The sequence below is a fragment of the Alosa sapidissima genome, chromosome 15, assembly GCF_018492685.1.
Source record: "Alosa sapidissima isolate fAloSap1 chromosome 15, fAloSap1.pri, whole genome shotgun sequence".
Classification (NCBI taxonomy): Eukaryota; Metazoa; Chordata; class Actinopteri; order Clupeiformes; family Clupeidae; genus Alosa; species Alosa sapidissima.
The window spans coordinates 24,340,453-24,352,952 of NC_055971.1; the positions used below are offsets into that span (position 1 = coordinate 24,340,453).

At 48.2% G+C, this 12,500-nt stretch overlaps 1 protein-coding gene across 2 annotated transcripts in view; it reads right to left on the minus strand.

Moving 5' to 3' along the window:
• Positions 1 to 2,876: 2,876 nt before the first annotated feature.
• Positions 2,877 to 12,500, minus strand: part of pxylp1 (2-phosphoxylose phosphatase 1) — a 20,493-nt gene continuing 10,869 nt past the window's right edge. For both annotated transcript variants that reach the window (XM_042064214.1, XM_042064215.1), the window contains 3 exons: positions 11,384 to 11,510; positions 5,646 to 5,788; positions 2,877 to 5,442 (listed from right to left, as the gene is read on the minus strand). In XM_042064214.1, the coding sequence (XP_041920148.1) occupies positions 4,379 to 5,442; positions 5,646 to 5,788; positions 11,384 to 11,510 (1,334 nt within the window). In that variant the 3' untranslated portion in view covers positions 2,877 to 4,378. The remainder of the gene's footprint in view (positions 5,443 to 5,645; positions 5,789 to 11,383; positions 11,511 to 12,500) is intronic.

Below are 12,500 nucleotides of genomic sequence, written 5' to 3' on the forward strand. Positions count from 1 at the left end.
CCTTATTATAGTCTGACCAACATTTGAATTTGTTCCCTTTTAAATTATTATATTGTTTTTGTGTTTGTATGTCGGTTTGGACAAAAGCGTATCCATAACCATAACCATGTCAATATTGTTATAGTTTGTGTGGATGTTGTAATTCATATTATAGCTCAGATAACCCCAGTGCTTGGCAGGATTACAGATCTTCAGATGTTTTTCTATTGCGGTCACTCATACACACAGGACAACAGGGAGAGGCCAGTGATAGAAAGAGAGACAGGAGGAGGGGAAGAGAGAGAAGATAGAGAGAGAAAGATAAGGAGGGAGAGAAAGAGAGAGAGAGAAAACGGATGGTGGGGTTGGGGGCATTGGATGGAGAAATAAAAGTGGGCAAGAAGATTGTAAGAAGGTGACTTCATTACTCTCTGCATTATGGATGAACCAGAAGCACAGATCACACACAATCACACACACACAACTCAGACAACCCAGACATCACACATACTTGCACACACACACACACACACACACACACACACTCAAACAACCCAGACACCACACATACTTGCTCATACATACACACACGCACGCACACACACACACACACACACACACACACACACACACAAACACAAACGGGTATTTAAGAAGACAACACATGTGGTTAGACAGGTGGGTATTTTATAAAGGCGGTAGACAAGTGGACAAATAGGCCAGCAGGTAGGCAGGCAGGCAGACAGACAGACAGACAGACATGAGATCAGACTGTGAACAATGATAGTGGCAGTCAGAGACAGGGAGATCAGGAGACACAGGTACATACAGAGAGAGAATGATAGATACAGAGAGAAAGAGGGAGAGATTGAAGGAGAAAGAAGAGAGAGAAAGGGAGAAAAGAGAGAGGGGTGAGCAAGATAGAGAAATGGAGAGAGGAGAGAAAGATGAGGGAGAGTGTAATCAAGAGAGACAGGGAGAGGTGACAAAGAGAGAGAGAGAGAGAAAGAGAGAGAGAGAGAGAGAGAAAGAGAGCGCACAGGGTGAGAGAGGGATAACATCACTACATAGACACAGTGGAGCATCAAACAGACCAACGTCTAGAGGAAATTCACAAAGGTAAAGAGAAAGATGGAGAGGGGAGAGAGAGAGAGAGAGAGAAAGAGAGAGAGAGAGAGAGTGGCATGAACAAGATAGACAGATTGAGGGAAAAGGAGAGAAAGACTAAGGGGGAGGATGAGAGAGATGGAGGGAAACGAAGGAGAGAATGAGAGAGATGGAGGGAAACGAAGGAGAGAATGAGAGACTCAGATAGAAAGCGACAGAGGGCAGATAACCCTCTGATACCCCATGATGGGGTTAAAGCTACCCCTCTGCCCCCTCCCTGCTCCACAGCCCATTCCACCTCCTCTCGCTACATGTCACTGTATGATCAAGGTCACTCTCAGAGAGATTCAATTTACAGCCTGTGCAGCCCACCTGGGAGACCTGCCGTGCGTGTGTATGTGTGTGTGTGCGTGTGTGTGTGCGTGTGTGGCAGACACACAGGAGAGCAGCATGGTCTTTTCTCAGGGAGTAAAAAAAGATCGACCAGAAAGAATATCAAAGTGTGTGTGTGTGTGTGTGTGTGTGTGGCAGGGGCTGTGTAGCAGCAAGTGTGTCTCTGTCAGTGTGTGTGTGTATGTCAAAGACATGAGTTTGTTTGATGGTGACATTGCATGGTTCCTCTGAGACTGTCTGCACAGGTCTCCTTGAATACACACACACACACACACACACACACACACACACACACACACAGTACATTTCAAGGTTAGGGAGTTGTTTGTTTGTTTGTTGTTGGGTAGAATGTGCAGATGAACAGATGACGTGGAACTCTGATCTGCCATTCTAGTTGTTCCCAGGGGGAACAAATTCACTGTCACACTGGGAGCACACAGCTGATGTTTCACACTACAAACACAAACATCACACTTACACTGTGGCTCTCAGCCAGCATGTGCACACACACGCACACACACACACAGCAAGCCACTGGCTACAGAATCACTGAGCCGGCTATTTACTAACAACTAAAACCACACGCTGCAAACCAAAATTACAGACACACTCAAAGGCTGTGGTTCTATACAGAATCACACAAACACACTCACACCCCATATACTAAACTGCTTTGAAATCCACCTCCTTGGTCTTCTTTCACTTCTAAGTGGGTCATGCAGTCATCCCAATGGGAGGGGGGAGACACACACACACACAGACACAGTTTAACATAAGCGCACACACAGTTTAATTATGGTCGATGGGTCTGTCTGAAGTTGGGATAAATCGTTCGTCTCGTTCAGGGTAAGCGGAACTCTAATTAAAACATTATTGGCTTTTTCCTTAGACACTATTGGCACACAGCTTGCTTAAAGACCATTTTTTTAGAAAAAAATAATAATTGTTTTATCACACTGGGAGACAGTTGTCTTAAATTATTTGTCATCATAATGCTGTAATCATGAAAGGGTGATTCATGAATCTTCCAAATTATTGAGTGGTGAGCGCACTGATTCCAGGAGGGCCTGGAGACTTTGGTTACTGTGGTGGCATATTTCTGCCATCTAGTGGCCAATATGTGTATGTGACATCTCAAGGAGCAGATGGATGTTAAACTAGTCAGCGTCCCTCTCTGAGCCTAATCAACATTTCTGATTTCCTGTTACTCATCCACTCTTCCAGATAAACAATAAATTAAGTTCTATATATCTATATTCTCCTTTTAAAGCAAACATTCTACCAATATTTCTAAACTATCTTTAGCAATGTTTTTTGGTGCCAGTCACACCTTGAGGTGCAAAAAAAAAGTCATCCTATTGTGGGGAATCATATATTTGTTTTTATTTTGACTCATATATGTTCATAGCAAACAACAGAGGAATTTGTGTTTAACAGATAAATTATCTACAACCGTTAGGCCTAAAACATGAGAATTAACTGTTACACAGAGGCAAAAAAAACATGATACAATACTTAATCCAACATTCAAAATGGTAAAACAACAGGACTTTGTTACAGGTAACAACTGATGTTAAAGATTATAATTACACTGGCAAAACAATGTTGCACCGTTTCCTTTCGCTCGTCTGTTCCAGCACGGAGGACGTCCTACGGTCCAGCTGAGGGAACGGCGTGTAAGGAATGCCCACAGACTGGGTCGTGGAGGATTAAAGTGGCGTTGTGCCCAAGAACTTGGTCCCAAAAGTCCTGTGTGGCAACATGTCTCATGGAGATGTCTCACGAGTCGACTCGGGAACCTCAGCAACACGGGATGTTTAAAACGAGAGTACTGAGACCACTGGAAAAGTTTGTGCAATTCACCACACGTAAACATCCTTCAATAGAAAAAGTGATGTGGGGTGTGTGTGTGTGTGTGTTAATGCAAGGGAATGCATGTACCGTCTTAAAATTGTGTCAGTTCCAAGAATAGAATAGTCTATTGGTTAGCCCTTGGACGAAGAGTTTTAAGTACAAAATACTATAGTAAAACAGTAGGGAATGTGAGTGTCCTTCCTTCAAGGACCTGGAATGCCCTCCAGCACTCATCAAGGAAATGGATTTGGTGGACCAGATCTCACTTCTCTCAACAGGTATGTCTGGGAAGTTACCTGTAGGCCTAGTGCTGTTAACTTCCATTCAGTCCAACAAACAACTCCAAACACTTTTCTCAGATGTGTGTGTACGTGTGTGTGTGTGTGAGAATGTGTATTTGTGACCATACGTGTGTGTGTGTGGTTTTCCTGAGTGTGTGGCAGGATTTATAGAATCATGGTTGTGGCAGGTTTTGTGGCAGGTTACTGTATGTGCGTATGTATGTAAGGTATGTATGTGTGTGTGTCAGCGTTTCCACTTGGAAAAAATGGTTTTGTTTTCCGGACATTTTGATCAAATATCCTATTATCGCTTTGTTCGTTGTTAACTGACATAACAGACGTTTTATTTGAAACATAGCCAGATGGTGTATTCTTGCTTTAGTATAGGCCTACATTTTAGGCTTATTCTCAAATTCATATTGTGTTAGGTGGACGGGATTATTAGCCAATTTCAATCAAACATTTTATCGTTTTATATATTTTTTCCAAATACCCGGCCGGACATTGTTTTTTTCCCGGACAATGTCCGGCCGGGTATTACCGGATAACCGAAACCCTGGTGTGTGTGTGTATATATACACATGCATCTAGCAGGTTCAAGTATATGTAGCAAGCTGCCTTGTGTATTTGTGTGTGTGTGTGTGTGTGTGTGTCTGAGGCAGGTTTTTTCTCCATCCTATCTGGCTGTCTCATGTGTATGCATGTGTGTATGCGTGTGTGTATGCATGTGTATGCGAGTGTGTGTGAGTGTGTGTGTATGGTCGCTAAGGTCCAGTGGCGTGACATGCCTGCTGGTAGCTGGTGGCGTTGAGCGGGCTGAAGATGTCCCCGCGGACGAAGCGCAGGAACTTGCCGAGTGGGCAGAGCGGCGTGTGCGTGTGGCGTGGGTGCGTGCGGCAGAAGGTGGTGTGGAACGTCAGGTCCTCGCCGTTGTACAGCACGCGCACAAACAGGTCATCCTGCGAGCGCTTGGCCCTCAGCTCCCTCCCCCACTCCTTCCCCTTCTCCTCCGCCACCCTGGCTCTATCCCTCGCTCCGCCCGCGTTCGGCCGCCTCCACAGCTCCATCACCAGCCGCGCGGCGAAGCTCGGGAAGCCGGCCACGCCCTCCAGGCCCAAGGCGCTTAGCAGCGGCGCCATGGTGATGTCGTGCGCGGACGCCACGGTGACGAGGGGCTCGGAGGGCGGCGGCGCCGGGTTGCCGCGGGCGACGCGCTCCATGCGGGCGGCCGTGCGCTCCAGGTAGGGCTGGGCGGCCAGCACGGCGTAGCGGTGGTACAGCCCCGCCACCTGGCGCTCCCGCTCGTCCTCCTCCTGCTGACGCCGGATCTCCGCCAGGTGCGCCGGGGTCAGGCAGCTGGACGCCGGCGACGAGGACGTGTTGGCGCTGCCGTCGGCGACGCGGCAGGGGAAAGGCAGCCCGTGGCACAGGTGGCAGAGCAGCGCGTCCACCGGATTGGCCGCCCGGAGCACCCGCGGCGCCACGCCAAGCGCCGCCGCCATGTCGACGTAGGCGCGGTCGAGGCGCGTGTCGGCCACGCGCAGCCGGTACTGCCGTCGCTGCTCGGCCTCCAGGTGGCGCTGGCGAGCGGGGCAGTCGCAGGCGCGGCCGCAGAAGAGCGCGTTCCAGTGCTGCCGGACCTTCAGGGCCGGCCGGGAGAAGCCCGGCAGCAGTCCGTAGACCAGCGCTAGGCCGCTCTGCAGCGTCCGGCTCTTCCCCGTCGTCTCCAGCAGCACCTGAGACGAGCCCAGGGACGCCGGCAGCAGCGGGACACCACGCAGGTACGCGCCCCGCAACACCTGCCCGTTACGCAGGTGCTGGACCACACCTGAGTGGGGGAGAAGAGGGGTCCGAGATGGAGAGAGGGAGAATATAATTGATATTCTACACTTCAAGCAATATTATACATGTCCACAGTAACACACACACACACACACACACACACACGTCAGCAAGATGTGTTCAAATTATCCACAGCAGCTTGTAATAGGCTCTCTGACTGGCAATGCTGGACGTGATTGGTTTGTTTACCTGTCTGTGTGAGCTCGCCCATCTCACATGATCTGTGATTGGGCAGGCGGGCCAGAGAGGTGAGGGAGGCGTCCCAGTTGTCAGTCTGGCCGTCTTTAGCCATGTCACTGATGAAGGAGGACAGGAGTGGGTGGGAAGGCGCTCTGAGAGAGAGAGGGAGAGAGGGAGAGAGAGAGAGAGAGAGAGAGAGAGAGAGAGAGAGAGAGAGAGAGAGAGAGAGAGAGAGAGAGAGAGAGAAATATTACTAGAATTTAATGTAGACCTATTAGCCCTCTCACAACACATATTTTGGGGAGGCCCTGGAAACACTAGCAAGGTTAGGTACACTCTCTCTCTCTCTCTCTCTCTCTCTCACATACAAACACACACACACTTTTGGAAGGTCCTGTGAAAAAAAACTGGCAAGGTTAACAGTGCAGTTGTGTTGGTGAGGTCCTGGAAGAAAAAAAAAAACATGCAAAAACATGTGTGCTTTGTAGTGAAGCCAGCCGCCATAGAGCCAAGGCATACTGTTGGAGGAGTCCATAAAGCCGAGGCATACTGTTGGAGGAGTCCATAGAGCCAAGGCATACTGTTGGAGGAGTCCATAAAGCCGAGGCATACTGTTGGAGGGCTCCATAGAGCCATAAAGCCGAGGCATACTGTTGGAGGGCTCCATAGAGCCGAGTCATACTGTTGGAGGGCTCCATAGAGCCGAGTCATACTGTTGGAGGGCTCCATAGAGCCGAGGCATACTGTTGGAGGGCTCTACAGCTCCCTGCACATCCATGGCTGCTTTGCTGGGGTGGCACGTACAGTAATATGGCAGACCCTCCATGTGAAGTGAGGGACAGAAAATAAATAAAGAAATAAGTTATGTATAACATGTATAAATATAAGTTATGTATACAATTTGCTTAAGTATAAGTAAGTACTGTATATATACTGTTTTGAGCCTGTGAGGGAAATTTGGTCTCTTGGCATTTATCCCAATCCGTGAATTAGTGAAACACACTCAGCACACAGTGTACACACAGTGAGGTGAAGCACACACTAATCCCGACGCAGTGAGCTGCCTGCTACAGCGGCGCTCAGGGAGCAATGAGGGGGTTGGGTGCCTTGCTCAAAGGCACTTCAGCCGTGGATGTGGGCATGGGAGAGCAGTGCTCAACCACTTCCCTCGCCCACATTTTTCCTACTGGTCGGGGATCGAACCGGCAACCCTGCGGTTACAAGCCCGAAGCCCTAACCAGTAGGCCACGGCAGCCCCTAATAACATTCCTTACATTTCTGACTGGACAAGAGGCATTCCATGAGTAAACACCACTTGAACTCTTCACAACTTGTTGTGATCACTCCACACTAGATATCCTACAACCTTTGACTTGCACAATGTCCACAGTTCTGTTCTTGGCTGTAGAGTAGACAGCATGTGGTGCAATGATGATATGATGCCGAAATCTCTTTTTGAGGGGTGAAAGAAGTGAATGAAGCTAAATCGAAAGAAATACAACGGAACAGTCTCTAAACTCAGTCAGTAGAGGAATATGTAACATGGCACTCGTGTTTGTAGAGGGTTAGATGAGGATCTCATGGCTGTCATTACTTGTTCTGGTTGAATCACAGCTGTGTGTGGATATCCTCACCCAATCCAACTCTCACTCTCATATGAGTATATGAGTCAATAGTAATACTTCATGTGAACACATGGGGGCAGCAACAGCTAACTAGTATTCCATGAATGGAAAGAGAATTGAGAGTGAGTGAGTGTGAGTGTGTGTGTGAGTGAGTGTGAGTGTGTGGGCATCATAACCACAGTTGTGTGTCTACAAGTCAGCACCTGACATCTGTATGTGTGTACATTTGTGTTTGAGTGTGTAAGTGCGGCATCATAACCAGTTGTGTGTCTACAAGTCAGCACCTGACATCTGTATATGTGCGTGCATTTGTGTGTGTGTGTGTGTGAGCATCTATGACAGAGAGAGAGAGAGAGAGAGAGAGAGAGAGAGAGAGAGAGAGAGAGAGAGAGAGAGACACGGATGGAGAGAGGACAGTTGGAGGCGGAAGTGGGGGAGGGGTTTAATAGGTTCAACATGACACGGATTACATTTTAATACTGAAAATCTGCCACGGCAACCAGATGACTATTATGGGCTGTCAACAGCCTCCAATAACCAAGCCAAAGCTAGAGAAGCAAAGGAGAGGAAGAGAATGACAAAGAAAAAAAAGAGAGGACAGACAGAGTGAGAAAAAGAGGAGAGCGAGAATAGAGGGAAAAAGAAAGAGATAATTGGAGGGAGAGAGGAAAAGAGAGATGGTAAAACAGAGATAGGGTGACAGAGGAAAGTAGAGAGGGGGAGAGAGACTGGATAAATTAGAGGGTGAATAAGAGAGGGAGAGAGATGAAGGGAGGAGAAAGAATGGAGGGGGGGGGGGGCGTCTGAATCTTCATAAGCAGTCACTCCTGAGAGATAAACCTTGTTGGCATGTTACCATGGTGACAAAGAGTCCGAGGATTACCAACACCCCTCTCACACTTCGGTTGACAGATCAACCTAATCCTCCCAACACATATGCAACGTACACACACAGGGAGCCCAAACACTCCTCTCCCACCCCAGTGTGTGTGACACTGAGAGCACACACACACACACACACACACACACACACACACACACACACACACACACACACACACACACACACACACACACACACACACTTAAATAACAGCATTTCTCGATACTCAAAGCGCATCACATGGATGGGGGGACCTCACTGGTAACCACCACCAATGTGTAGCACCCACCTGGGTGATGCACGGCAGCCATTATGCGCCAGAATGCTCACCACACACCAGCTTGAGATGGAGAGTGAGGGCGTGAATGAGCCAATCACAGGGGGGGATGATTAGGGGGCCAGATTGAATGAGCCAATCACAGTGGGGGATGATTAGGGGGCCAGATTGAATGAGCCAGGTTGGGAATTTAGCCAGGACACCGGAGAACCCCCTACTCTTTGCGATAAGTGCCATGGGATCTTTAATGACCACAGTGAGTCAGGACCTCGGTTTAACGTCTCATCCGAAGGACGGCATCTTCTACAGTGCAGTGTCCCAGTCATGGCACTGGGGCATTGGGATCGATCTTTTTTCGTCAGAGGGAAGAGTGCCACCTACTGGCCACCCACCAACACCACTTCCAGCAGCAACCTAGTTTTCCAAGGAGGTCTCCCATCCAAGTACTAACCAGGCCCACACCTGCTTAGCTTCAGTAATTCAGCTAAGACAAGGTATCCATTGGTCTGGCTGTTGGATGGGAGTCCTTCTGATTCCCAGTACATACTCCGCTATCCAGCTTTTCGACCTCTGACCTCTGCATGGCTGACGCCTCAAACGCAACAATCCGGTTCTGCCGGCTCACCACATCACATCAGAAGCATGATCTGGAAGAAACGCTCTTAAACTAAACCAGGAAGGTGGTGGTGGGGGTGATTGATAACTGTGCTAGGTGCAAACAACAGCAATACAATCTAATTCCCAGAGAACACACACACTGATGGGAATGTACCGCATGCCGCTTTGGGTAAAAATGCCTGATAAACAAACACACAAATAAACACTCACTATGCATCCAGCCTGGTGAACCCTCTGAGTAGAGGACTGTAGAAATCTGGGGTATTTCTGTATGTATTCTGATGTGTTCATCTGTGTTACTTTTGTGTTACTTTTGTGTGTAGTAGAGACGTGGAGAGGTACATGCCATTGTTTCACTCCCTAGTTCTAATCCTTAGGCGCCTGTGTGGCTGCACATAGGATTTACCATCAACAGGTCAGACTGCCATGTTCATGGCCGTAGTGATAGCATGGGCAGAATGAGATATCACCTTGTTATTCTGTTTTCAGGGCTAGTACTTTTCCTATTATTTTTGAGCTATGGCTGGTACCTTCCACGTTGGCATGATTTACGTTGATATGATTTTAGTATAACAGGCTTTTGTCTCAGGTTTGGACTTCGAGACGGATCGAGGAAGCGACTCGGGGAGCATCTTATGCCAAGACGCTCAGCAGCAGCCCGCTTCTACTAACTACCACACCTGTTAGACTCTGTGCAGTTTTACTGTTTGAGACTTAGCCTGTGCTCGGTTAGTGAGTGTTGTACCATCTACAATAAATTCTTTTAATCACCGATCCTGATCCAGCCGTCAAGCTTTATTGACCATCTTCAGTACAGACATCAGAACTAAAACACAACGCAAAACGATCGTGAATCCAACACGAAGGGAGGATTAATGCCGTTGCAAGCTTCTGCGCACACAGTTGGAATTGCCGCATCTGCCCGACCTAGGTTTGGGACGCAACACCCAACTTACTGACCCTTACAAGGGTGACTGACTGCTTCTCCTGGAGTTCTGCTCATGCGCAGTTCACATGTCGTCAATGCTGTCTTGACGCACGGCCACAACATTTTGAAGGCATGCAATGACATGCGCATGCCGTATTGAAGGCGCCATTTTTGTCATGTGCTTCAGCCAGATCCATGTACGCAGAGCACAGACGCTTTCGGTAACCGGTAGCAGTTATTTCAGACACTTTAGTTTACCGGTAGCAGGCATTTCAGACACTTTAGTTTACTGGTAGCAGACATTTCAGACACTTTCGGTAACCGGTAGCAGGCATTTCAGACACTTTAGTTTACCGGTAGCAGGCATGTCATGTGCTCAACCACCGTATGGCTGCCTGCGGGAGGCTCTGAAGAGAACGTGCTCCCCAACCGTACGGACGATCCGCTTGAACTTCTTTTGACCCAAATCCCTCCTGCAAAGAGGAATGTCCCAATGCAGGTTAAGCTATATAGAGCACTGAGCAGCCCTCAGTGTGTGTGAGTGAGTAAGAGATGGCAAGGGAAGGGGGTGGGTAAATGTGTGTGTGTCAGTAATGTAAAGCACTGGACAGCTGGGAAGCTCCAGAAGTTGTGTGTGTGTGTACCAATAGCTATAAAAAACAGTGACAGGCACACACACCCTTACTCACAGGACACACACACACACACACACACACACACGTCCATAGGGGCAGTCAGATCTCTATTAGACTGATTAGTTAGTCAGATTATATAAAGCCCCTCCATTACGGAGAGATTAATATGGGTAAGATTAGGATTATATGAGACAAAAATTATGAGAAATAGCTAGAGAGAGAGAGAGAGAGACAGAGATAGATAGATAGACACACATAGAGAAAGAAAGCGAGAGAGAGAGATGGGGGCACTAGAAAACAAGGGATGAAGGCGTCCCACTGCAGTCCTCCATAGAACTGCAGTGCGATCATAATCATGGTGCTACGGATAGGGGTTTAGGGTGTGTGTGTGTGTGTGTGTGTCCAGGTGTAAACTCTCCCTTTTCTGTCTTGTCTGTGTCTGTCTCTGTCTCTGTCTCTTTCTCTCTCTCTCTCTCTCTCTCTCTCTCCCTCCATCTCTCCCTCTGGCCACACAAAACAAGACAGGCCAGTTTCCAAGTGACTTTGCAAGAACTTATTTGTTAGTTTAGTTCCACACCCCAGCAAACACACAATCACACACAGACAGACAGACACACGGAGAGACAAACACACACATACGTCAAATAGGACAACTTGTAGAGCCAGAAGGGTCAGAGTCTGACTGAGGCAGTGTGTGTGTGTGTGTGTGTGTGTGTGTGTGTGTGTGTGTGTGTGTGTGTGTGTGTGTGTGTGTGTGTGTGTGTGTGTGTGTAAAACTCACTTGTTAGGAGACAAGGTGCAGTCTATAGGAGGTTTCTTGGTCCTGGGGATGGAATAGAGAGGGTAGCGGTCGCCATGACGAATCATGACCTGCACGGAGAGCAGCTGGTAGTCTGCAGGGCTGTGGCCTGAAGCATCATGGGAAATGTAGTCAGTAAAGCACAGATGCTGACACAGGCGTCTTTATGAACAAATGAGCAAAACAAGAGTGACTGAAGAGCTGCTAGACTTAGGCATTAGCGCCGGTTTTAGATGTTATTTCGTCTCTACATGCACTTTAAAATATGCCATTGTAAGTATGAACAATGTGCATGCTCTACATTCAAAATTGTATCAGTTTAAACTTTAAAGGTACAGATAGAATGAAATTCTAATGACTAACTTTTTAAATGTTAACACTGACAGAACAACTGATGTGCTTGCAAAATAAATATCATTAGTGCATCATGCTGTATTTGTTATAAGTTGTATATGATGTTATATATGACACACTATGTCTAGGAAGCTTTCTATTCATTGGTCTGTTGGGGATGTTGCAGTAGTGGTGTGTGTGTGTGTGTGTTCCACATCCCACCTCCATTTCTGTTGGCTGAGGTTGGGGGTGTTGCAGCAGAAGTCTGTGTGTGTGTGTGTGTGTGTGTGTATGTATCCCACCCTCACATGTCTGCTGAGTGCGGTTGGAGTTGTTGCAGTAGAGGTGTGTGGGGGTGCGTGTGTGTGTGTGTGCATGCATACGTGCATGTGTGAGCGACCCACCCTCCCATGTCTGCTATGTGTGGTTGGGGGTGTTGTACACACACACACACACACACACACATACACACATCTGCTGGGAGTGGTTGGGGGTGTTACAGTAGACGTGTGTGTGTGTGTGTGACCCACCCTCCCATGTCTGCTGGGTGCGGTTGGGGGTGTTGCAGTAGCGGTGTGTGTGTGTGTGTGTGTGTGTGTGAGACCCACCCTCCCATGTCTGCTGAGTGCGGTTGGAGTTGTTGCAGTAGAGGTGTGTGTGTGTGTGTGTGTGTGTGTGTGTGTGTGTGTGTGTGACCCACCCTCCCATGTCTGCTGGGTGCGGTTGGGGGTGTTGCAGTAGCGGTGTGTGTGTGTGTGTGTGTGTG